Raw genomic sequence first — 26,456 nt, 5'->3', positions numbered from 1 at the left:
AAGGGTGCATCTGAAAAATAGAACTCTGTGTTCCGACGTGATTTTTCAAATCTGGCGCATCGACTGCATTTGCGGCTGTGGCAGGGACTTCCGTCGGCCCAATGATCTAACTCGCCACAGGAAATACTGCAACTCCTGATGCTATCATTGCATGGAGCAATGGGCATCCAAAGGTCCAAAGGTGTATGTGTGTTGTGCATTGGTGGTCGATTCACATGGCTTTGCCAGTTGTGTGGGTTATACAGTTATCTGATGCAAGTCTTGATCTGTCTCATTCAGATCTTATTCGCTATAAGAGAAAATCTGTGGGTGCACATCAAGTGCAATTGCAGACTTGCGTTCTTCTCTTGCGACGGGCGTATGCATGGTATGTGTGTGCATGCGTGTGTGTGTATGCTTCTGTGATAAGTGGATCAAGCAGTATACAGGGTATTTACGGGTATTCGCCTTGAGTGCATTTGCGGATAGTGTGACTTTCGTCGCAGAGAACTTTGCTCAGTCGGTCAGGCGACTCAGCCTTACGTTTCCTGAAGGCAATGTGTTCAGAACACAGTTACTTCAAGTATGAACAGCTATAAACAGTTAATAATAATAATAATAATAATAGTACAGCACGCATATAGCTCATATGAAAAATCAAATGAGGGTCATGCATCTGTCGACAACGTCGAGCCTGTGCGTTCTGTCTGAGGCAAGTTGCTCCGCTTCCAAAAGAGACATATTGAGAAGTAAAAGGTCATTCCTAATGTTGTCTACCCATCTGGTCACTGGGCGACCTCTGGGCTTCTTTATATCTGTTATATTCATTGCCATGTGAAGGGCTTTGTAGGACACAGCGTCCTTCCCTTCACGAATGACATGTCCAAACCATAATAAGCGCCGGCGTATAAACAGTTAAGAAATGACAAATATTGTGTGTAGTTCATGGACCATAATGTGAAACACTTTGAATGCAGAAGAATGAGGATAGTGGCATCAAATGCTGCATAGATTCTGTTTGATATGCTACTTTTTTCCCTTCCATGAAAAGGTGAGTGCATCATCGATCTTCATCTCGAAACTTGACACAAACCGAGAATGGAACTTGGACAACATGAAGGGGCCATGGGCATGGTGTGTTTAGTGGAGAACTATTCCGAAAACAGGGTGTCATTCGCACTTACTCAATTCAAATTTGAGTACATTTCGTGAATAACTTACCTTGACATTCCGTCGTCTCCAAAGCAGTGAACTTCCCAAAAAAACTAAAAGCCACGGCTCAACCTAAGGTAATGCGTAGTTCGTATCAGAAACAACCAGCTTTCGCTCTGGAGATCCAGAATAGGCCTCGAAGCATAGCAAAAACAATTGAGAAAAAGAAGATGACGACGACGTTTCTATCACGCATCAAATTTCGCGGGTCGAGTGCAGCAATCCTCGGATCGTGAAATGTGTGGCGTGTCGCCTCCCGGTATTTTGCGACTCCCTGGTTGAACCAATCTGTTATGAGTGTAGGTACCTGCCGCTTCATTACTCTGACTAAGTTGATCCAAGGCAAAATAGCTCATCCTGAGTGCATGGCTATTGTCCATGGCCAAGAATTGGTACACAAGTCGAAACATAAAGAAATATTTCAGATTCTGACCAGCATTTGCAGTGAATACGCAGGATTCTCGGTGATGGATAGAGTTTTTTTCAAATGGTTTAAAAGTAGCTGATGGTGATGAGATTCAGTGGTAAGATGCAGGTGAGAATATTTCTCAGTTAGCGGTGCTGAAGTTGTGGGTGGTAAGTGTTGAGGATCGATGCAGGTGAGAAAACGTAAATGGTCAGATTGCAGACTGGAAATAGGTGTTGGTGTGCATGGAAGGTAGAATTAGCAAAAGTGACAAGTCATGGTCGATAGGGTAAGAGTCTCAGGTTGATGGCGTGCTGTTTGCAAATGCAAGAGCTGCAATGTAAATGCATGACTCGCACATCATGATGTGTTTGCGCCTTTGAGTTACAGTAATGTGATATCAGCACCAGAGCCAGCAATGGCCTTACACCGAGGAAGACAACATATCCAGTCGCCACATATTTCCAGGTTACTTGCCATACCACCAAGACAACAAGTACAAGTGGCGAGTACAAAGTTGCGAAAGTTCGTGCGAAGTTACTCGATCACTTCATGATGTAGAACAAAGGTTTGCACACATTATATTATCATTTCCTTTACTGGCCTAACTTGCTTTTAATACTTCATTACCCACTCTACTCAGTATTATTACCTTTATTGGCCTTTTATACTTAATTCTCCTTTTTAGTCGATATAATGAAATTTGGCAAATTTGCCTGTTTGTTCTTCGACTCTAAATAAACAAACAAACAAACAAAACAAAAACATTAATTTTTCGTTTTCAGAACCTCTCTAATCTAACTTAACGTTATGTCGAGAGTAGAACCTCAACTCTTCAGGTAGAAAACTGCACAGATTGGCAGATAACCATGCATGTGAGTGCTGCTATATTATCCTAAAACAGGAGATGCGTTCAGTGTGAATTATGGCAAGAAGCAACCGATCGACACCTCAAAGAGTATGATTATTATGATGGCTACCCCCCCCCCCCCCCCGTCTCTCTCCAAATGAAAAAAACTACACAATGCTGCAAAAGTGCATGCACACCCACATTGCACACGTGAATCTCTATTCTACTTTCAATCACAGCCTCTCCATTTTAGCCCAGATTACCACATCTCACCCGCCAGTCCCGCCTTCAGCTGATGGCAGACTACTGCAGCACACCATCACTCTGACACACATATCCTTTCGTGGATGACTTGCCACATTTGCAACGTCTATCTTCCACGAACACGAACACCTAGGCTATCGTTAAAGTACACACCTACACCCCTAACAATTACCCGTTTTCACCTGTATCTATCCGCAGCACTCACCATGCTAAAATCCAGCACCACTAACTGAGAGACATTCCCACCTTCACCTCAACATCGTTTCTCATCACCATCAACTTCCTATTAACTCGTACCACCACCCAGATTCCTGCATATTCACTAGCACCGTTGTTCAGAACCTGTGCATTTTGTTTCTGTTTCAACTTGTGAAGTTTAGTCTTTGCCATGGACAACAGCAAGGCAGGCGAGATGAGTCATTTTACCTTTGATCAACTCAGTCAGAGTGGTGTAGCGTCAAACCCCTACGCTCACGATGCTTTGGTTCCACAAGACCAATCACGCAGCGCATCGACACCATTATCCTACCGACAAAGTTTGGAGGCACCAAATCTTCAGCTTAAAGGGGCACTCCGGCTTCATTTTCGACGCCGAGTTTTCGATGGCAAGACGAAAGTAGGTGAAAGAGAAGACCCCTCGAACAAGAACGAGTCTCCAGAAGCGATCGAGTCGAGCGGGAAGACGACTTTTGAATTTCGCCGAGCGAGCGCTGATGACGTAATGAGGGATTAGCTTGCCGGTGGAAATGCATCTACGCACATACATTTCACATACTTTTTGGCCAATTTTCAATCGAAGAGGAGGTTGTTTTCTATGTTCTTCCAACGTTGTGAGCGATCCCGTCTTCTATACCCTTCCAGGTATCCTGAGGGTCCTCCAGAGGAGAATTTATCTCCAGCAAAGCGTTGTTGATCCGCTAAATTCGTCTCGAGACATATTAACCCAGTACTGATAAAACGTAGAATGTTGAATCTGTGATAATTGTTGACGATGGAGAGAGAGGCTAATAGCCGCTGTCGCAGGGAGAGTGAAGCTGCTGGAAGTAACAACGGGGAGCCCGTTAGCATCATATGAGCACCCAGACTTCAAAGCAGCTTGACAAAATCGGAGGGTGCTGACTATTTCCCTCGTTGTGTATCGTGAATATTACACCAACATGAATTACTACACGTATGCTGGTGAGTTTTTCTTGTTTTTGTTCGTACACTAGTACCTATGGCTATGGCATGGCATGCTATGACCTGGAGTTCTCTTTAGCAAATTCCTTTTCCTTGGCGTTTTCTAAATTTCCGTGTAGTACTGTATGCGCGATCAATAGATATCCTTAGCTAAAAAAACGCTAACGTAAACGCAAACCTTTCCGTACTTCGGATCGTTCAAGCTGACTTTTCCCTTAGCACAAAGTACGTTATAGTTGAGACGAAGTAGTCGTGACAACCATGGCGATATGAATTTTCGTGGAACAGGTGCGGGAAATTCAAAATTTTGAACCAGGGATTAGTTTGCTGTCGTTCCGAAAGAATACCTTGGCGAGGTATTTTACTCTGGAATAGCAAAAGCACGGCGAACATGAGTTTTCGCTGTTCCCAGGTCCTTGGAAACCCTTTCCTAAACGCAGCACCGAAGACTGTAAGGGTTCTCCAGCTCCAGCACGTCTGGGAGAGGCCGATGAATTTTTTCCTCAGGAGTGCCGTGGAACTGGTCCTTTGTTTCCCAGATGGGATAGAGGGAGAAAGGCACGAAGCAGAGGACGCAGAAATTGTCAACTGAAAGGCAAAACTCGCCAAAAAGCTATACTAATGTCACAAGAGGAAGCAATCTCGACTCTCGATCTCATCTCGATCTGCACGACGTGCTTTTTATCTCCCGCCAGTTACAAAACAATGCGAGTTTTTGCATTTTTTGCAGAATTTCCATAACGAACGTCGGCCCGTTATTTTGAGCTCTGTAACGTTTTTCCGTTATCCGATAACGTCTTTTGTCACGGCTGGGAGTGAGTACCGTAAAAGTTAGCGTTATCGTACTTTTGCTAAGGATGTCTACTGTATGCCGATTTCGGTAGATGTGGGTAAAAAAATTCTATTTTCCAAATAGAGCGTTGGTAGAGAAATGGTTGCCCAAATACAACAAAATTGATTCTAAAGTTCTACAACTTTTACTAAAATCCAGTCGAAGTAAAAATGATTCTTCGTGACAGTTGGGGTCAATGAAATCTGATCCAGGCATGAAGAATGGTGACACCTGCCACCCCAAGAACGAATGCCCATTTGGTGGGGGATGTCATAGTACTCGAAGCGGTGCGCGTTTCAGTGTGGCAGTAGGAAATTTTACATGCTCTCTGGTCTATGCAACATACGATAGCCATCATGAATTGCAGTCCTCGAACGCAACTCAGACCAGAATTGGCAGTTCCCTAAATTAGATGCTTTATAATTCCATGCCCCCAGCTGTAGTTATAGAGGTTTTTGCACATTATAGTTATAGTCGATAGGTTCACACTGATGACCACAAACAACGGCAGTTCAAACTTCAAATTGTTCATGAGCTGAGAGATTTCTCTCCACTATTTCTGTTGTACACACAGGTCTGTCCAATATGCATTGACCGCAGTGGGTATGGTTTCTGCTCTGAGAAGGGAATCGCTGGAGCCACAGTCCAGCTCAACAGGCTTGCAAGAAAGAGAGAGGAGCCATCTTGTCAAGGCTGATACCTGATGTGTACCGACAGAATTCTCACGAGATACCTCACAGACTACGTCTGGTGTATACTTCATAGTACTCCTTCGACTACTGTCTAGAATCAAGTCGACGGAAACAACTCTGACTTCAAACGAGCCGTCAATTAGACAAACAAAGCCTTCTCTTATATAATTGATCACTCTGACAACTCATGACCTATTCCTAACGATTGCCACCGCTTATAAAGGTGTGGAGTGCTGTTTGGAATGTGCTCACAATCTCAATAATTCAGTGCTCTAATTATTTGAACAATGTGTTGGAAATTATTCCATTTTTCCTTCCATAAATGTTGTATCCGCAGATAATCCACAGTGTTGCAAAGTTTCAGAGTTCTCAGGGTATCAAGCAAATTATTCCAAATACAGTGAAATTGTTAGTGGACATTATAGCGTTACTTGTAGTTCCCTGGTCCTTTTCTTTGCTGTAAATTAATCATTGGCTCTCTATCCGAGTCCAACAGTGAAATTGTTAGTTCATATTGAGTGGGTATATGAGAGGGGGAGTTGAAAATATTTCTATACAAGGGACCTGCAACTGTAATGCCATGGAAAAATAGCTGGCAAATATGTAGAAAACAGAAATGCATGTTCCCATCATTGCAGGCCGAAGCTATCAGCCAGAACAGGACTATTTTACAATCACCTACAGATATTTGCGCTACTTCAGTATTCTCCGTGAGCTGTCCCATTCCACAATGGTTCATGCCACCATTATTTCTGGTATACCGGTAGTATCCATGTGCATAATTCCAAGACCATGTCGGATTCTTCTGTAATTTTTGCCGCGGCAAAAGTACATAGCATTGCTTGACTCGGTCACTGGGCTGTCAAACTTCCCATCACAAATGAACTTCAATTTCTCTTCTGTCACAAGTATATGTACAGTACTGCCCATGACTTGGCCATGCTTCATCCACAGCTGGGCGAAGAATGTGGCGTTGAATTCCATAGCACACCTTCTTGCTGCCATGCAGAAGTATGTTGAGAGAAGTGAACATATTTTTTACTGAGAAACAACAGCCACTGAAGAGGATAGCAGCAGGCTTGGGTGAATTTCCTGCAGGTACACGTTGTTTGTAGGTCCACTGGTCGGTCTCCATATCGTCAAGTTCAGAAATCACCTGTACTTCACATCTTGTGGAAGGGATCCTGATCGAATAGTTTCCTGACCATAAAATTCACTAAAACGGCGAGACAAATAGTCTGTACTCCCCGATTCCGTCAAGCTGCTTTGAAGTCTGGGTGCTCATGTGATGCTAATGGGCTCCCCGTTGTTACTTCCAGCAGCTTCACTCTCCCTGCGACAGCGGCTATCAGCCTCTCTCTCCATCGTCAACAAAATATCACAGATTCAACATTCTACACTTATCAGTACTGGGTGAATATGTCTCGAGACGAATTTAGCGGATCAACAACGCTTTGCTGGAGGTAAATTCTCCTCTGGAGGACCCTCAGGATACCTGGAAGGGTATAGAAGACGGGATCGCTCACAACGTTGGGAGAACATAGAAAACAACCTCTTCTTCGATTGAAAATTGGCCAAAAGTATGTGAAATGTATGTGCGTAGGTGCATTTCCACCGGCAAGCTAATCCCTCATTACGTCATCAGCGCTCGCTCGGCGAAATTCAAAAGTCGTCTTCCCGCTCGACTCGATCGCTTCTGGAGACTCGTTCTTGTTCGAGGGGTCTTCTCTTTCACCTACCTTCGTCTTGCCATCGAAAACTCGGCGTCGAAAATGAAGCCGGAGTGCCCCTTTAAGGATCACGAGCACTATGACAACTTGTTTGATGGAGTACTTTTGCCCTCCTTGCCAGAAGTCTTTACGGGCATGGGCTCCAATATGAACACACGACTCGTACATCATGATGCGTTTGCGCCTTTGGGTGATAGTAAGTTGACGGCAGCACAAGCGCCAGCAATGGCCTTACGGCCAAGACGACAGCATCTCCAGCCGCCAAATATTCCCGGCTTGCTTGACTTGCTACCAAGTCCACACGAACTCAGCCAGTCACTACCACACAGTAACGTATTCGGAAAGCAGCCATCAATGAAAGAACCTGAAAACCCAACGACAGCATTCTCCTTCCACCAAGGTCAGGCGGCACCGATCCTTCTGCATAGCCTAATGCAGGATAACCAGCATAATTCCAACAGCTTGAGTGATGCAGCACTCTTTCCGTTCCCGCCACAAGTTTCTAAAGGCGTCAGCTCATTTGGAAATATAGGATTCCCTCATGATGTGTTTGCGCCTACTTGTGACACGAATGCGATGGTCGTGTCAAGGCAAGGACGACAACATATTCCAAGTTTACCGGAAATGCCACCAAGTCTTCGTCACGACCTCAGTGAGCCACTTCCACAAAGCACCTTCCTCGGGCAGCAGCCGTCAATGAAAGAACCTGATAACTCAGCGACACCATTCTCCTTAAACCTAGGTCCGGCGGAACCACTCCTTCAGCCTAACCTACTCAACGGCTTGAGTGATGCAGCAATCTTTCCCTACCTGCCAAAAGTTTCTACCGCAATCCGCTCCGATGTAAATACAGGATTACATCAAGATGTGTTTGCGCCATCGCGTTGTAGCAATGTGTTCCTATCACCATCACTAGCAAGGGGCCTACAACAACAACGACGACAACAGCAAGATCACAAGCTGCCACATATTCCCAGGTTGCAGGTAATGCCACCATACCAACACGACCTTAGCGAGCCACTACCACAGAGTAACTTACTTGGACAGCAGCCGTCGAGTAAAGAACCTGCAAAATCTGCCAAAGCCAAACTAGTTTGCTCGGAATGCAATAAGAGTTTCTCGTATCCGTCGGACTTCAAAAGACACAAATCGGTGCACACTGGCGAGAGGCCATATCAGTGCATAGAGTGTGGAAAAACCTTCAAGAGGAAGTATAGTCTAACTGTGCACAAGAGAACACACACAGGTTACAAACCATATAAGTGTACAATCTCGGGCTGTGAACAGGCATTCTCACAGTCCGGCAATCGCAACCGGCATGTGCTTCGCCACAAGGCGAATGTCAAGAAGCAAACTAAACCTGCCAGTGGATGCAACTGAATAGACACTGCTCCACTGGACCAGTATCTCCAGTTCAAACACAACAATGTCGGAAGTAGCACCAAATCAGAAGGTAACAGTGCCAGGAAATGGGGTTACAGGGGTGTACGTTTTTGGAAACATGATTTCTGTGTTGGCGTGCACTGTGTGTAATTTGAGCAATAGAATGATCTGACAAGTGTGTGTGTGTACAAGTAGTATCCTGGCCTAAACTGCATTTGCTGCTGCACCCATCCTATCACCCTCCGCTGGCAACACCCTCACGTCTTTGATTTATGCAAAACAGTATATGTACAGGGTATTATCTTGTTGTAGAACGATGTTTTGGTTTTCTGAATGATGAAATTTCCCGTGTCTCTTGTCTCGCGTATGGTTTGTTGTCGCATTTTTGGTTTGTCGAGTTGTGCTACAATGTTACCTTGTTCGTTTGTGGCTTTTCTCTTTTGCTGTGTTTCCTGTTGCTACATGTTGCTGTTGTGTATGTGGAACATTTTGGTCGTTTATTCAATGTACCCGTTTTTGGATTTAAGAGTTCAAATAAAGTAAACAAAGAAAGAAACAGGGGAAGAGTGTGGTGCTCCCTTCATGGGAGCTCATGGTTTTCCTGCCGACTTGAATTCTCACTACAAACAAATAACATCAAAATATATTTGTGGAATGTCAATAATGTCATCAAGGGGGGGGGGAGGGGCAGGAGTTGTAGAACAATGTACTTCCTCTCTGTATGATGATATCCCCCAAACTGTCTCTTGTTTCGCGTGCATGCGTGAGATGAGCATACGGAATTAGTGAGTCTTCAGTCTTGCCTTTTCAGTCTTCTTGTTCACCCGTGGAAGTTGTTAAGAGTGGCTTTTGCAGTAAAAAGACAACTGTCGCTGGAGAGACCTTGGGAGTGTTGTGTGCTACCCACCACCTCGACCAGCATATACACCATCCAACACCCGGTGAAAACACGTTAGACCTAGTTCTCTCCGACTTCACTACCACAGTATCAACCAACGTGCTTGTTCCCCTCGGCAGGTCCGATCATGCCATTTTGATATGCAACTTCAAAGCGGTTTCCGCACGCCGCGATCCTACAACCTCTCACAAGGTGTGGAAATACGACAGTGCTGACTGGAACAGACTTAGGGCATTTTACCGCGGTCACGACTGGTAGTCGATAATGTCAGACGATCCCACTCTGCTTCGCGAGCGATTGTATTTGTATTTGTATTTTTATTTCCATTGCTATCAGGTTCGGCCTCATTTCCTCTGTGATGCGCTGACGAGTCCACAAAGGACGAAACAGTTCTGTCCGCAGATTGTGTATTTGTATTTATATAATTATCTTATGGCACATCATGATGACGGCCAGTAAAACTGAGACAAGGGTGAAAGCCAAGAAACAACAGCAGTAAAACAGATAAAAGAATACAAATAAAAGGCAAAAGAAGCAGGACAAAAATGTTACGAGTTATGACTAACTGTCCACCAATGTAACCAGATCTTATACAGTCAGCGAGTGCGACAAAATGGCACAAAACTGACAAGGAGTACTGAGACATTTGGCGACCTGTTCTTCTTTTCACAATAATTTAATTGGCTCACCATCCGAGTTAAATATTGCACACCTGATGAGCCGTCATGACCTATACGGCGAAACGTACGTCGTGTGGAAATGAGGCCGAATAGAACAGTGAGTTTCAGAGGTGTTCATCAACTTTCATTACTTTCCTGACAAACAAAACTGTCTGGCTGACAACGTCTTGGCAAGACCAAAAACCGCCAGAACAGAACGGAAAACAATTAGGTTGTATCCAGAAAGATAAGCACGAGAGATTCAAATATATTCAAATAACAGCAGCCACGTGGTGCATACGACGCATCACACGGAAAAGGCATGCATAGTCCAAGTGTGTCGCGGCGTGCAAGGCACAGCGAGTAGTAAACTTATTAGTATGTACCATGCGATAATATGGAATGCATCATTCTGTCGTCCACATGACTGTATCAAAGGAGGCGAAATCGCCTGTTTGTGGTGCGACGTTAAATAAACTTATACAACAACAACAACAACAACATCACGACGTCACAATCAGTGTGTCTCATCGGTAGACCTTCTGAACAACTTGTTATTGTACATAACTAGTCCATCAATTCATACATGATAGTGGAGTTCAGTAGGGTGTTGACGTTTCGGTTTGTCACTATTCGTCTTCCCTTTCTACGTTCATTACATAAACTTGAGCCACCCAAGTTGGGTGGTCTGTTGCTTTGCGTCGTCGAGTTGTAGTAAGGCCGGTCTGTCCAATAGTCTTACTAGTTTCGTCATCATCCAGTAACTTTCGGCATTTTTTGTTGCGGTGATGCGTAGCTCGTGCTCTTCTTCGTTGCGCTTTCCTTCCCCTCTCCGACCTTTCCAAACCTAAGCCTTCCAATTTGAAAGGTTGTTGGTTTGCGCCTGGGAGACGTGTTGGAGCTAGGTGTCAGGTCGCCGAATGTCTCAGTACTCCTTGTCAGTTTTGTGCCATTTTGTCGCGCTCGCTGACTGTATAAGATCTGGTTACGTTGGTGGACATTTAGTCATAACTCGTAACATTTTTGTCCTTCTTCTTTTCACAATAATTTAATTGGCTCACCATCCCAGTTAAATAAAAGGCAAAGAAGGCAAAGGAGGAGACAAACCAGCAGTATTTTATGCAAATACATGAAACCTATAATTGAGCAGAGATTTTAGCAACAAAAGTATCCATCAACGTGCTGGTCTTGGCCTGCGTTGGTAATGTTGCCCAAAACACTTAGCCAGCAAAGATCGGGGATGTAGTGAATAGGGTGGAGCCAGCGCGTGAAGACTGAATGAGTTCCGGGTATTCCGTGTTTCGGAGAACCAGTTATAAACCTGCATAAGCAAGGGTATTTATTTGGTAATATTTTATGTATGAGAACACACAGGTGGTACTTATGTCGAGTGGAAAGGGGACTGATCTTGGCATTGACCTCGGCCAGTCTGCAAGGCATGGACCAGTACATCCCCACCAAAGTCTTCACCACTCGTTCCTCTGACCCCCTCACTGGTGGACTCCAGAGGGCATCATTACTGAAGAGGCAAAGGAGAAGCAGTGGAAGAAGTGGAGGCGGAACCCGCACCAGGATGACCTCAAGGCCTCTTGCATTGCTCCTGTAAACCGAGCTGTCCACACATAGCAGATCGCTCATATGTAGGCCTGGGCGGATAATGCTATCATTATAAGTAGCGATTTGCAACGAGCATTATGCTAGCATTATAACACTACATTTCTACAAAAGTGGCATTATACTCAAAATATTTAATTTAAATGGCCCTTACTTCTGCGAAAACCAGGCTTAGGGTGAAAATCATTGTTTTGAGAAAAATGATGTTTTATAAAAAGGTTGTGTCGCGTGGACGCTCGAGTGCAGTGTCAGTGAAGTGGAACCAAAGAGAATCTCGCTTGTTTGAAGAAGTAGCAATCATGGCAGGAAGGGTTTCAGAAGTCAGGGAAATCAAAGGGCTTCCGGTAGAATAGTCTCTGCTACTCCTCTAGTCACAACGAAGAGTTTTTGAGCGAATTGAACAGATTCCATCTCCTACACTCAGAGATGGCGAAATTTCTGCGCTAGCTGCTGCTTGGGGAAAATGGTGAAGAAATCGTCTCCAGTTATAGTCGTGATGGCGATAGTGAAGAGAACCTGGACGACATCGATCCAGCCAATCGAAGTACGGAGATACTAGCTGCTTCTGGACCTCACACAAAGGGAACACACACAGCAGAGCTCATACGTTTGCAGCAAGTTCACGAGGAAAAAGGCTTGAAGCGCAGTGTGAAAACTGTTTTTTATTGAAGTCTTTGGCGATGAAGTGCTACTGAATGCCAGGCGAATGAGCGAGCAGATCGATAGGCCTCCACTCGAGACATTCCTCGCTGGACAGCTAGCTGCAAGGGATTGTATGGAGCAATAGCAGCATACAATTAGCATTATGATCATGATTTTCTAGCATTTTCCATGCCGTCTACGTAGAACTACGAAACGTGCACAATACTGCCCAAACCAAGCCATTTTCCATACTTACTACTGGTGAATTGCTGGCATTACAGAGGAACAGCAGCATTATAAGTAGCATTATGATACAGTTTTTCTGGCATTGCCATTAGCATTATCCCGCAAAATAACTAGCATTATCCGCCCAGGCCTACTCATATGTCTAGCGTCAATCCCCTGCGCCACACTCTCAGGTGCCAGTCACTTAGTGACAAACAATGGTGGACCAACATGAAGAAGGTCAATGGCGTTACACGCAACTCCGCTAGTGTCCCTCTGCTAGTCGACAGCCATGGCAAGGAGTATCACGCCTCAGCAGAGAAGGCTGAGTGCCTGGAAAAGCATTTCTCCTCGAAATGCAGCCTGGGCAACCAAGAACTGACTATCAATGACCATCCTGCGGTGACCACCCCGACCCACGAGCCATTAGAGCACGTACATTTCCGAGAAGCTACAGTCCAGCGGCATCTTGCAAGGCTAGTCCCATCCAAAGGCATCTGGACCTAACTGTATTCCATCTTGGGTGTTGAAAGAGTGCTGTAAGGAACTTGCCGCTCCCACCACGTAACTGTTTAGTGCTAACGTTAGCTTTGGTGCCGGTGTTGGACCGTCGCAATGGAAGCTCGCTCACGTGGTCCCGGTATACAAGAAGCCACCTCGCTCTAGGCCATCCAACTACCAATCTGTATCCTTTGCTCTCCATTTTATCCAAGGGTATGGAGAGTATTATCAACCAACAAGTCACCAATTTCCTGGAGCGCAATCTGCCTGACAGCCAGTTTGGTTTTAGGCGTGGACCAGGCACAGCTGTGACCTTCTTACAGCACTGCAGAGCGAATGGGTGCAGATTGTAGCTGGGAGGGGGGGGGGGACTGTGTCAAATATTAGCAATATTGCCGGTGCGTTTGAGCCCGTATCTCATGTCGGCCTCCTCAACAAGGCAGAGCGAGTAGGCATCGATGGACCTGTTTAATCTTGGCTACGCGACTACCTGAGTAACCGCTGCCTAAAAGTGGAAACTTGAGGCCACGCTTCCAAGAAGTACCCCATCACTGCCGGAGTGCCCCAAGGAAGCGTCTCTAGCCCCACACTCTTCATATTATTTGCTGTCGACATTGACCAATGGCTCTCGCATGGTTTAAGGCTCAGCTCTTTCGCTGATGACACTACCCTGTACAGTCTGATCAGACCAAAGTACAACCTCCTGGAGAAGACAGTATCCTTACAGACAACCCTCAGCAATCATGCCGCATGAGGGTCAGCAATGGCGGATCCATTTTCTCTTGCTGGTTTAGGCTTTGTTGCTGTTGTTGTTGTCGTCGTCGTCGTCGTTGTTGTTGTTGTTGTTATGTTGTTGTTGTTGTTGTTGTTGTTGTTGTTGTTGTTGTTGTTGTTGTTGTTGTTGTTGTTGTTGTTGTTGTTGTTTTCTCTTCCATTCTAAGTAGGCATGTACACTTCTATAAAAATTGGGGAAAAATAAAATAAAAAACACGCCGTGAACCTATATGTACAATGTAGGTGCCGATTTTTACAGCGTCACATAATTCAGCGCCGTATACAGTGTAATTCAGCGTCGTATACTTCAGCGCCGGTTACTTCAGCGCCGTATACTTCAGCGCCGTATACTTCAGTGCCGTATACTTCAGCGCCGTATACTTCAGCGCCGTATACAGTGTACTTCAGCGCCATGTACTTCAGCGCCCTATACTTCAGCGCCGTATACTTCAGCGCCGTATACTTCAGCGCCGTATACTTCAGTGCCGTGTACTTCAGCCCCGTATACTTCAGCACCGTATACTTCAGCGCCGTATACTTCAGCACCGTATACTTCAGCGCCGTATACTTCAGCGACGTATACTTCAGCGCCGTATACTTCAGCGCCGTATACTTCAGCGCTGTATACTTCAGCGCCGTATACTTCAGCGCCGTGTACTTCAGCGCCGTGTACTTCAGCGCCGTGTACTTCAGCGCCGTATACTTCAGCGCCGTGTACTTCAGCGCCGTATACTTCAGCGCCGTGTACTTCAGCGCCGTGTACTTCAGCGTCGTATACTTCAGCGCCGTGTACTTCAGCGCTGTGTACTTCAGCACCATATACTTCAGCGCCGTATACTTCAGCACCGTATACTTCAGCGCCGTGTACTTCAGCGCTGTGTACTTCAGCGCCGTATACTTCAGCGCCGTGTACTTCAGCGCCGTGTACTTCACCGTCGTATACTTCAGCGCCGTATACTTCAGCGCCGTATACTTCAGCGCTGTGTACTTCAGCGCCGTATACTTCAGCACCGTATACTTCAGCACCGTATACTTCAGCGCCGTGTACCTCAGCGCTGTATACTTCAGCGCCGTGTACTTCAGCGCCGTATACTTCAGCGCCGTGTACTTCAGCGCCGTATACTTCAGCGCCGTGTACTTCAGCGCTGTGTACTTTAGCGTCGTGTACTTCAGCGCCGTATACTTCAGCGCCGTATACTTCAGCGCCGTGTACTTCAGCGCCGTATACTTCAGCGCCGTATACTTCAGCACCCGTATACTTCAGCGCCGTACACTTCAGCGCCGTATTTTTCAGCGCCGTATACTTCAGCGCCGTATACTTCAGGGCCATATACTTCAGCGCCGTATACTTCAGCGCCGTATACTTCAGCGCCGTATACTTCAGCGCCGTATACTTCAGAGCCGTATACTTCAGCGCCGTATACTTCAGCGCCGTATACAGTGTACTTCAGCGCCGTATACTTCAGCGCCGTATACTTCAGCGCCGTATACTTCAGCCCTGCATACTTCAGCGCCGTATACTTCAGCGCCGTATACTTCAGTGCCGTATACTTCAGCGCCGTATACTTCAGCACCGTATACTTCAGTGCCGTGTACTTCAGCGCCGTGTACTTCAGCGCCGTGTAATTCAGCGCCGTGTACTTCAGCTCCGTGTACTTCAGCGCCGTGTACTTCAGCGCCGTGTACTTCAGCGCCGTATACTTCAGCGCCGTATACTTCAGCGCCGTATACTTCAGTGCCGTATACTTCAGCGCCGTGTACTTCAGCGCCGTTTACTTCAGCGCCGTATACTTCAGCGCCGTGTACTTCAGCGCCGTGTACTTCAGCACCAGCAGATACCCTAGGGATATCTCTGCGCCAAAAAAGTCAGCGCCAAATACGAACAATGAAAATTTGAAAATACGCACAAAGTCTCGCAGCGGGCCTTTGTAAAGTTTTGTGCGGATTTTCAATTCTCCTTCCCTGCAAGTTGTGAGAACAAAGTTGCGAACGTTCATCCGACGTTTCTCACTTCATGACGTACAGCGAAATTTTGCACACATTTTAGATTTTCAGAACCTCTCTAACATCACCTAACGTTATCAATTTTATAGAGTAATAATTATGATATACACCCACTCTCCAGGTAGAAAACTGCACAGGCGTGCAGATAACCATGCATGTGAGTGCTGACCTAAAACACACGATGGGTTCAGTGTGCATTATGCCAAGAAGCAAGCAAACAACACTACAAAGAGCGAGTAAGATTATTATGATTGTACCCCCCCCCCCCTCACCCCTCCCCAATAAAAACTACACATTACAGCCCCAGTTCATGCACACACGCCATGCACGCGCTAATACATCTCTATTATACTTTCAATCACAGCCCCTCAGTTTTTGCCCCAATCACCACTTCTCACCCACCTTCACATGATCGCTGACTAGCACACCATCCACCTGACACCCTTACCCTATCAATCATGACTTGCCATATTTGGAATGGTCTATCTTGTACGCACGCCAACACCTATGATTAATTTATACTCCTACACCCCTACAATTTACTCTTTCTCACATGTATCGATCCGCAGCTCTTATCCTGCGTTAACTCCAGCACCACTAACTATCTGTGCATTTTGTTTATGTTTCAACTTGTGTATTTAGGCTTTGCCATGGACAATAGCAACGCAGGCAGGATGAGTTACCTTTTATCAACTCAGTCACAGTCCTCTAGCGTCAAACCGCTTTGGTTCCACAAGACCAATAACCCAGCGCACCAACACCATTCACCTATCTCCAAAGTTCGGCGGCTCCAAATCTTCAGCACTATGACAACTTGTGTGATGGAGTACCTTTTCCGTCCTTGCCACAAGTCTCCACGGGCGAGAGCTCGAATGTAAATACAGGACTCGTACATCATGATGTGTTGGCGTCATTGAGTGATAGTAATGTGATATCAGTACCAGATCCAGCAATGGCATTACACCGATGAAGACAACATAATATCCAGTCGCCACATAAATCCAGCTTACTACCACCAAGACAACAAATGTAAGTTGCGAGTACAAAGTTGCGACAGTCCGTGCGAAGTATCCCACTTCATTCGACGTAGAGCGTTAAATTGCACGCATTTTTCGTTTTTCAGGACCTCTCGAATGTCACCTAGCGTTATGTCGAGAGTAATACCTCAACTCTTCAGGTAGAAAACTGCACAGATTGGCAGATAACCATGCATGTAAGTGCTGATATACTATTCTAAAACAGGAGATGCGTCCAATGTGAATTATGGCAAGAAGCAAGCGAACGACACCTAAAGGAGCATGCTTATCATGATGACTACCCCCCCCCCCCCCCCCAGTGCATGCAAACACGCATTACACACGCCAATCTCTTTTCTATTTTAGATCACAGCCTCATAATTTTAGCCCACATTACCACACCTCACCCGCCTTCAGCTGATGGCAGACTACTGCAGCACACCATCACCCTGACACACCTATCCTATCGAGCATGACTTGCCACATTTGTAACGTCTATCTTCCACGCACACCAACACCTATGGTTGAACTACACACCCACACCCCTAACAATTTCCCCTTTCTCACCGGTATCGACCCGCAGCACTAACATTGCATAACTGCAGCACCACTAACTGAGAGACATTCCCACCTGGACCTCAACATCGTATCTCATCACCATCAACTCCCTATTAACTCCTACCACCACCCAGATTCCTGCATATTTACTGCAACCCTTGTTCAGAACCTCTGCATTTTGTTTCTGTTTAAACTTGTGAATTTTAGTCTTTGCCATGGACAATAGCAACGCAAGCAGGATGAGCCATTTTACCTTTGATCAACTCAGTCAGAGTGGTGTACCGTCAAATCCCTACGCTCACGACGCTTTGGTTCCACAAGACCAATCACGCAGCGCATCGACACCATTCTCCTACCTTCAAAGTTTGGCGGCACCAAATCTTCAGCTTAAGGATCACGAGCACTATGACAACTTGTTTGATGGAGTACTTTTGCCCTCCTTGCCAGAAGTCTTTACGGGCATGGGCTCCAATATGAACACACGACTCTTACATCATGTGTTTGCGCCTTCGGGTGATAGTAAGTTGACGGCAGCACCAGCGCCAGCAATGGCCTTACAGCCAGGACGACTGCATCTCCAGCCGCCAAATATTCCCGGCTTACTTGAATTGCTACCAAGTCCACACGAACTCGGCCAGTCACTACCACAGAGTAACGTATTCGGAAAGCAGCCGTCGATGAAAGAACCCGAAAACCCAGCGACAACATTCTCCTTCCACCAAGGTCAGGCGGAATCGATCCTTCCGCATGGCCTAATGCCGGATAACCAGCATAATTTCAACAGTTTGAGTGATGCAGCACTCTTTCCGTTCCCGCCAGAAGTTTCTATAGACGTCAGCTCATTTGGAAATATAGGATTCCCTCATGATGTGTTTGCGCCTACTGGTGACACGAATGCGATAGCAGTGCCAAGGCAAGGACGACAAAATATTCCAAGTTTACCGGAGATGCCACCAAGTCGTCGTCACCTCAGTGAGCCACTTCCAAAAGAGCGTCTTACTCGAGCAGCAGCTGTCAATGAAAGAACCAAATAACTCAGTGACACCATTCTCCTTTAACCCAGGTCAGGCGGAACCACTCATTCAGCCTAACCTACTCAACTGCTTGAGTGATGCAGCAATCTTTCCCCACCTGCCAAACGTCTCTACCGCCATGCCCTCCAATGTAAATACAGGATTAAATCATGATGTTTTTGCGCCATCGCGTGGTAGTGATGTGTTGCTATCACCATCACTAGCAAGGGGCCTACAACAACAACGACAACAACAACATCACAAGCCGCCACATATTCCAAGGTTACAGGTACCAAAGCTGCACCACGAAAGTTGGGATATCCCCGGATCACCATGGATACTGCGCCTGGCGCCACTGGCGCCACGGCGGCAATCTCAAAAGCGCCACAACCAAAAAATTGGTGGCGAAACACAAAAGCGGTAGTGCAACTTTTGCGGCGTTGTCGTTGTTGGATCTCTTGGATCTTGGAAAAATTAGTTTTTCATCTCTCGTCATGAAGTGGACTGCTGACCAAGAGCAACTGCTCCTCTCCCTCTATTTCGAGGTCAACCATCCGACATGGGACTCGACTCAGGCGTAGGCACCGGCGGACTATGCTCGAAAAGGTGGCAGATTCTGCGCGAAAAGCAGTGAAATTGGCAGAACCATACAAACCTTATGGCGGGCAATTAGGGTCCCGCGGATTTTGCCGGCAGAACAATTGGCAGAATTCGGTACTTTTTCTGGTAAGTTTCATGCATGTTTGGTATGTGGATAAAGAAAAAGGTCAGAATTCGAGGAATTGCCCGCCATAAGGTTTGTATGGTTCTGCCAATTTCACTGCTTTTCGAGCAGAATCTGCTACCTTTTCGAGCAGAATCCGCCGGTCCCTACTCAGGCGTCCACCGATGCTCAAGGAGCTTCCGCAAGATTCAAACGAAGAGAAATTGAACAACATGAATATTGAGGCAATCTTCATAGCTCTCCGCAGTCGCTGGTCACGACGTAGTCGGCGATTCTGGGCGTTTCTGTGATCCATACCAGCGCAGGAAAGGAATTTTGAGGCTACAGTCTTTTTCATAGAAAAGTTTTACGACACCTGTGGAGACCCGTGAAGCTGCGTGCGTACCAAAGCCTTTGCATGTGTGACCGCCGGCAGAAAAGAGCCGCAAAAGCGCCCACTGCCAGCGTGTTGGAGGCAGCCGCAAAAGCGGTGTCGCCGCCTGAATGTCGCCGCCTGAATGTGTGACCGGCGCCTAACTTGGACAGCAGCCTTAGACTAAAGAACCTGCAAAATCTGCCAAAGCCAAACTAGTCTGCCCGGAATGCAATAAGAGTTTCTCGTATCCGTCGGCCTTCAAAAGACACATATCAGTGCACACTGGCGAGAGGCCATATCCTTGCATAGAGTGTGGAAAAACCTTCAAGACGAAGTGTCATCTAACTGTGCACAAGAGAACACACACAGGTTACAAACCATATAAGTGCACAATCCCGGGCTGCGAACAGGCATTCTCACAGTCCGGCAATCGCAACCTGCATGTGCGTACCCACAAGTCGAATATCGAGAAGCAAACCAAACCTGCCAATGGATGCAACTGAACAGGGACTGCTCTATTGAACCAGCATCTCCAGTTCAAACACGACAATGTCGGCAGGAGCACCAAATCAGAAACTAACAGCGCTAGGAAATGCGGTTATCGGGGTGTACGTTTTTGTAAACATGGTATCTGTGCTGGCGTGCACTGTGTGGAATTTGAGCAATAGAATGATCTGACAAGTGTGTGTGTGTGCATGTAGTATCCTGGTCTAAACTGCATTTGCTGCTGCACCCATCCTAACACCCTCCGCTAACAACAACCTACCGTCTTTGATTTATATATTGCAAAACAGTATATGTACAGGGTATTATATTGGTTTTCGGAATGATTTAATTCCCCCCTGTCTCTTGTCTCTTGTCTCGCATTTAGTCGCATTCTTGGTTTGCCTAGTTTTGCTACAATGTTACCTTGTTGGTTTGTGGCTTTTCTCTTTTGCTGTGTTCCCTGTTGCTGCATGTTGCTGTTGTGTATGTGGAACGTTTTGGTCGTTTATTCCATGTACCCGTTTTGGATTTGTGAATTCAAAAAAGGTAAACAAACAAAGAAACAGGGGAAGAGTTTGTTGCTCCCTACATGGGAGCTCGCGGTTTTCCTGCCGACTTGAATTATCACTACAAACAAACAACATCAAAATTTATTTGTGGAATGTCATCAAAGGGGGGGGGCAGGTGTTGTAGAACGATGTATTTCCTATCTCTATGATGATATTTCCCAAACTGCCAGCAATGGTCTTACACCGAGGAAGACAACATTATCCAGTCGCCACATATTTCCAGGTTACTTGCCATACCACTAAGACGACAAGTACAAGTGGCGAGCACAAAGTTGCGAAAGTTCGTGCAAAGTTTTTCACTTCATGATGTAGAGCAAAGGTTTGCACGCATTTTCGTTTTTTCAGAACCTCTCTAATCTATCCCAGCGTCATGTCTAGAATAATACCTCAACTCTTCAGGTAGAAAACTGGAAAGGCTGGCAGATAACAATGCACGTGAGTGCTGACATACCCTAAAACAGGAGATGCGTTCAGCGATAATTATGGCAAGAAGCAAGCGAACGACACCTCAAAGAGTTTGTTTATCATGATGGCTACCCCCCCCCCCCCTCCCCAAAATGAAAAGCTATACACAATGCTGCATGCACAAACGCATTGCACACGTGAATCTCTTTTCTACTTTCAATCACAGCCTTTCAATTTTAGCCTTGATTACCACTTCTCACCCGCCTTCAGCTGATGGCAGACTAATGCAGCACACCATCACCCTGGCACACCTATCCTATCCAGCATGACTTGCCACATTTGTAACGTCTATCTTCCACGCACACCAACCCCTATGGTTAGACTACATACCTAAACCCCTAACAATTTCCCCTTTCTCACCTGTATCTACCCGCAGCACTAACATTGCATAACTCCAGAACCACTAACTGAGAGACATTCCCACCTGCACCTCAACATCGTATCTCATCACCATCAACTCCCTATTAACTCGTACCACCACCCAGATTCATGCCTATTCACTGCAACCGTTGTTCAGAACCTCTCAATTTTGTTTCTGTGTAACCTTGTGAGTTTTAGTCTTTGCCATGAACAATAGCAACGCAGGCAGGATGAGCCAGTTTACCTTTGATCAACTCAGTCACAGTGGTGTAGCGTCAAACCCCTATGCTCAAGACGCTTTGGTTCCACAAGACCAATCACGCAGCGCATCGACACCATTCTCCTACCTACAAAATTTGGCGGCAGCAAATCTTCAGCTTCAGGATCACCAGCACTATGACAACTTGTTTGATGGAGTAATTTTTCCCTCCTTGCCAGATGTCTCTACGGGCATGGGCTCCAATGTGAACACACGACTCGTACATCATGATGCGTTTGCGCCTTTGGGTGATAGTAAGTTGATGGCAGCACCAACGCCAGCAATGGCCTTACAGCCAAGACGACAGCATCTCCAGCCGCCAAATATTCCCGGCTTGCTTGACTTGCTACCAAGTCCACACGACTTCAACCAGTCGCTACCACAGAGTAACGTATTCGGAAAGCAGCCGTCAATGAAAGAACCTGAAAACCCAGCGACAACATTCTCCTTCCACCAAGGTCAGACGGCACAGATTCTTCCGCATAGCCTAATGCCGGATAACCAGCATAATTCCAACAGCTTGAGTGATGCAGCACTCTTTCCGTTCCCGCCACAATTTTCTAAAGGCGTCAGCTCATTTGGAAATATAGGATTCCCTCATGATGTGTTTGCGCCTACTGGTGACACGAATGCGATGGTCGTGTCAAGGCAAGGACGACAATATATTGCAAGTTTACCGGAAATGCCACCAAGTCGTCGTCACGACCTCAGTGAGCCACTTTCGCAGAGCACCTTACTTGGGCAGCAGCCGTCAATGAAAGAACCTGATTACTCAGCCATACCATTCTCCTTAAACCCAGGTAAGGCGGAACCACTCATTCAGCCTAACTTACTCGACAGCTTGAGTGATGCAGCAATCTTTCCCTACCTGCCAAAAGTCTCTACTGCTATGCGCTCCGATGTAAATACAGGATTAAATCATGATGTGTTTGCGACATCGCGTGGTAGTGATGTGTTGCTATCACCATCACTAGCTAGAGGCCCACAACAGCAACAACCACAACAACAACATCACAAGCCACCACATATTCCCAGGCTGCAGGTAATGCCACCGCATCACCATGACCTCAGCGAGCCACTACCACCGAGTAACGTACTTGGACAGCAGCCGTCGAGTAAAGAACCTGAAAAATTTGCCAAAGCCAAACGAGTCTGCCCGGAATGCAAAAGGAGTTTCTCTTATCCGTCGCAGCTCAAAAGACACTTGACAGTGCACACTGGCGAGAGGCCATATCGTTGCACAGAGTGTGGACAAGCCTTCTCGCGGAAGCGTAGTCTAACTGTGCACGTCCGAAAACACACCGGGGAGAAGCCATATCATTGCGACAGATGCAACTCACGTTTTTCTCAGCTATGGACACTAACCGAACACAAGAGAATACACACAGGCGAGAAACCGTATAAGTGCAGAATCCCGGGCTGTGAACAGGCATTCTCACAGTCCTCCAACCGCAACCGGCATGTGCTTGGCCACAAGGCGAATACCCAGAAGCAAACCAAACCTGCCAGTGGATGCAACTAAACAGACAGTGCACTATTGCTCCCGCATCACCAGTTCAAAAACAACAATGTCGGCAGGATCTAGGAGCAGCAAATAAGAAGAAACCAGAGACAGAAGTCTCAGTTTACGTGAGATTAATTCCAATTATGAGCAGGGGCATGCTTTGCACACTGGGGCGCACTGTGCCGAATATGAGCAATAGAAGAATCTGATCACATGTGTGCGTGTGTGTGTGCCTTCAGTACTACTATTCGGGTATGTACGTTTCATACCCTCAATTCCCAAAAATTAATATGGTGCCACACCCAGACCGCCATACATGCACGTGTACTCGTACTTGCCTAAAAATGCATTTGCCGGTTCAGACATCCCTCCACTCCGCGATCAAAAACCCTCACTTCTTTGATATATATGATACAAAATAGCATAGAGTTTTGGCTTGTTTTGATACAATGTCTGCTGGTTCGTTTGTGGTTTTTCTCTTTTGCTGTGGTTCCTTTTGCTACATGTGACTGTTGTGCATGTGGAACGTGGTGGTCGTTTGTTCCGTGTACTGATTTTTAGAATGTCATCAAGGGGGCAGGTGATGTAGAACGATGTGTTGTTTTTCTGCATAATGACATTCCCCAAACTGTCTATTGCCTCGCATAGATGCGTTATATGAGCATTCGTGATTTTTGAGTCTTCAGTTTTGTCTTTTTCAGTCTTTGTGTTCCTTCCAGTGGAGTTGTTGTCCCTGGTATCCCGTCATGTCCTTTGTTCAAATACGTTAATGCAAACAAACGAGTGCTTGTCTCCTGTGTCCTGCGCCCCTGGGTACGAATGGCCGTGATACCGTTACAAGATGTATCGGTACTCTACGAAATAATGCATGTCGAAATAGCAATGGGGATGCAGCAGTGCGAATATCAGATGGATTTTTATTTTATCTGTCTGCAGTCAAATAATAAAGATAAAACAGACCGTAGCGTGAATGAAAATCGCAGGGTAGAACTAAGCTATTGGGGGAGTGAATGCAATCTCGACATTGTAAGGTATTAGGTACTGAAGAGCGGAGTACAAAGAGGTCGCAAAAAACGACCCCATAAACATTGGTAGTGGTTCCAAATCTCCCGATCAGCCACAAGATCTCCCGATTTTTTGACGTTTTTGAAACCTCTCCCGATCTCCCGCCCAACAACAAAAACCTCCGTTTTCTTTGCTGCCAATTTTTCGTCATTTTCATAAATCTCAAACAAAGACATCAGCATAGGGTAAAAGGCAAGAAAAAACACGCACACATGCACTAGAGGCAGCTCTGGTGCTGCCATCAAATTACTATCATCCGGAGGCGCAAATACATCTTGATGTACGAGTCCTGTATTTACAATCGAGTCAATCCCGGTAGAGACTTGTGGCAAGGACGGAAAGGGTGGTGTGTAATGCAGGCTGCTAGTGTAGCCCCGGTGATCCCGCATCAAATAGTTAGGCTGAAGGACTGGTGCTAGGTCCCCAGCGGATAGTGCTAACATTTTATCTAGCATATTTAGCTTATTCTGGAAACTAGCATTGCGCTATCATAATCCCGTACGTTTTGCAGAAAACTAACTAACATAATTTGCGAAAAGTAGCATATTCTTGCGAGAACTAGCATATTTTTGCGAGAACTAGCATATTCTTGCGAGAACTAGCATATTCTTGCGAGAACTAGCATATTCTTGCGAAAACTAGCGTATTACTGCAAAATATGGGATGTTCGTGAGAATGCGGAATGCCCTCGCGACTACTACCAGCTACCACGCCTTTGCCTGCTGAGTAATAATAATTCTGTGGTTCTTGTATATTCAGAATTCAAGCATTATCAGTGCTTTTTTGGAGCAGAATGCGAGTATATTGAAAAGCAGAATCCATCAAATTCTCCAGCATTATCCGCCGGGACCTAATTGGTGCATTCAGTCGTACTTCGGAGGTAGGAGAATGGTGTCCGTGCACAGTGTGATTGGTCTTCGGTTGAACCAATCTGTTATGAGGGTAGGTACCTGCCGCTTCATTACTCTGACTGAGTTGATCCAAGGCAAAATAGCTCATCCTGAGTGCATGGCTATTGTCCATGGCCAAGAATTACTACACAAGTCGAAACATAAAGAAATATTTGAGATTCTGACCAGCAATTGTAGTGAATACGCAGGATTCTCGGTGATGGATCGAGTTTTTTTTAAATGGTTTAAAAGTAGATGATGGTGATGAGATTCAGTGGTAAGATGCAGGTGAGAATTTTTCTCATTTAGTGGTGCTGAAGTTGTGGGTGGTAATTGTTGAGGATCGATGCAAGTGAGAAATCGAAAATGGTCAGATTGCAGACTGGCAATAGGTGTTGGTGTGCGTGGAACGTAGAATTGGCAAAAGTGACAAGTCATGTTCAATAGGGTAAGAGTCTCAGGTTGATGGCGTGCTGTTTCCACATGCAAGAGCTGCAATGTAAATGCATGACTCACACATCATGATGTGTTTGCGCCTTTGAGTTACAGTAATGTGATATCAGCACCAGAGCCAACAATGGTCTTACACCGAGGAAGACAACATATCCAGTCGCCACATATTTCCAGGTTACTAGTCATACCACCAAGACAACAAGTACAAGTGGCGAGTAGAAAGTTGCGAAAATTCGTGCGAAGTTACTCAATCACTTCATGATGTAGAGCAAAGGTTTGCACGCATTTTCGTTTTCCCGAACCTCTCTAATGTCAGCTAGCGTTATGTCGAGAGTAATACCTCAACTCTTCAGGTAGAAAACTGCACAGATTGGCAGATAACCATGCATTTGAGTGCTGATATACTATTCTAAAACAGGAGATGCGTTCATTGTGAAATATGGCAAGAAGCAAGCGAACGACACCTCAAAGAGTATGATTATCATGATGGCTACCCCCCCCCCCTCCCCAAATGAAAAAAACTACACAATGCTGCATGCACAAACGCATTGCACACGTGAATCTCTATTCTAATTTCAATCACAGTCCTTCAATTTTAGCCCAGATTACCACTTCTCACCTGCCTTCAGCTGATGGCAGACTAATACAGCACACCATCACCCTGACAAACCTACCCTATCGAGCATGACTTGCCACATTTGCAACGTCTATCTTCCACGCACACCAACACCTATGGTTAGACTTCACACCTACACCCCTAACAATTTCCCCTTTCTCACCTGTATCGACCCGCAGCACTAACATTGCATAACTCCAGAACCACTAACTGAGAGACATTCCCACCTGCACCTCAACATCGTATCTCATCACCATCAACTCCCTATTAACTCGTACC

General features: G+C 45.9%; 2 protein-coding genes across 2 annotated transcripts; both read left to right on the top strand.

Annotated features, from left to right (window-relative positions):
- The first annotated feature begins 7,186 nt into the window (after positions 1–7,186).
- On the top strand, positions 7,187–8,524 carry LOC135805227 (zinc finger protein 174-like). Its single transcript, XM_065319241.1, has one exon. The coding sequence runs from the start codon at positions 7,187–7,189 to the stop codon at positions 8,522–8,524; it is 1,338 nt and encodes a 445-aa protein (XP_065175313.1).
- Positions 8,525–21,547: 13,023 nt separating this feature from the next.
- LOC135830978 (zinc finger protein 362-like) lies at positions 21,548–23,919 on the top strand. The gene has a single exon (XM_065343222.1). It carries the CDS (start codon positions 21,597–21,599, stop codon positions 23,169–23,171), a length of 1,575 nt encoding a protein of 524 aa, XP_065199294.1. The 5' UTR covers positions 21,548–21,596; the 3' UTR covers positions 23,172–23,919.
- Positions 23,920–26,456: the final 2,537 nt, after the last annotated feature.

This window comes from Sycon ciliatum, chromosome 1 (assembly GCF_964019385.1).
Source record: "Sycon ciliatum chromosome 1, ocSycCili1.1, whole genome shotgun sequence".
In the NCBI taxonomy this organism is placed as follows: Eukaryota; Metazoa; Porifera; class Calcarea; order Leucosolenida; family Sycettidae; genus Sycon; species Sycon ciliatum.
This window is presented reverse-complemented; position numbering and strand designations above follow the sequence as displayed.

Bases quoted from the DNA above. Each gene is read 5' to 3' on its own strand.
- LOC135805227 (XM_065319241.1), top strand. From the start codon at position 7,187: ATGAAGCCGGAGTGCCCCTTTAAGGATCACGAGCACTATGACAACTTG.
- LOC135830978 (XM_065343222.1), top strand. From the start codon at position 21,597: ATGAACAATAGCAACGCAGGCAGGATGAGCCAGTTTACCTTTGATCAA.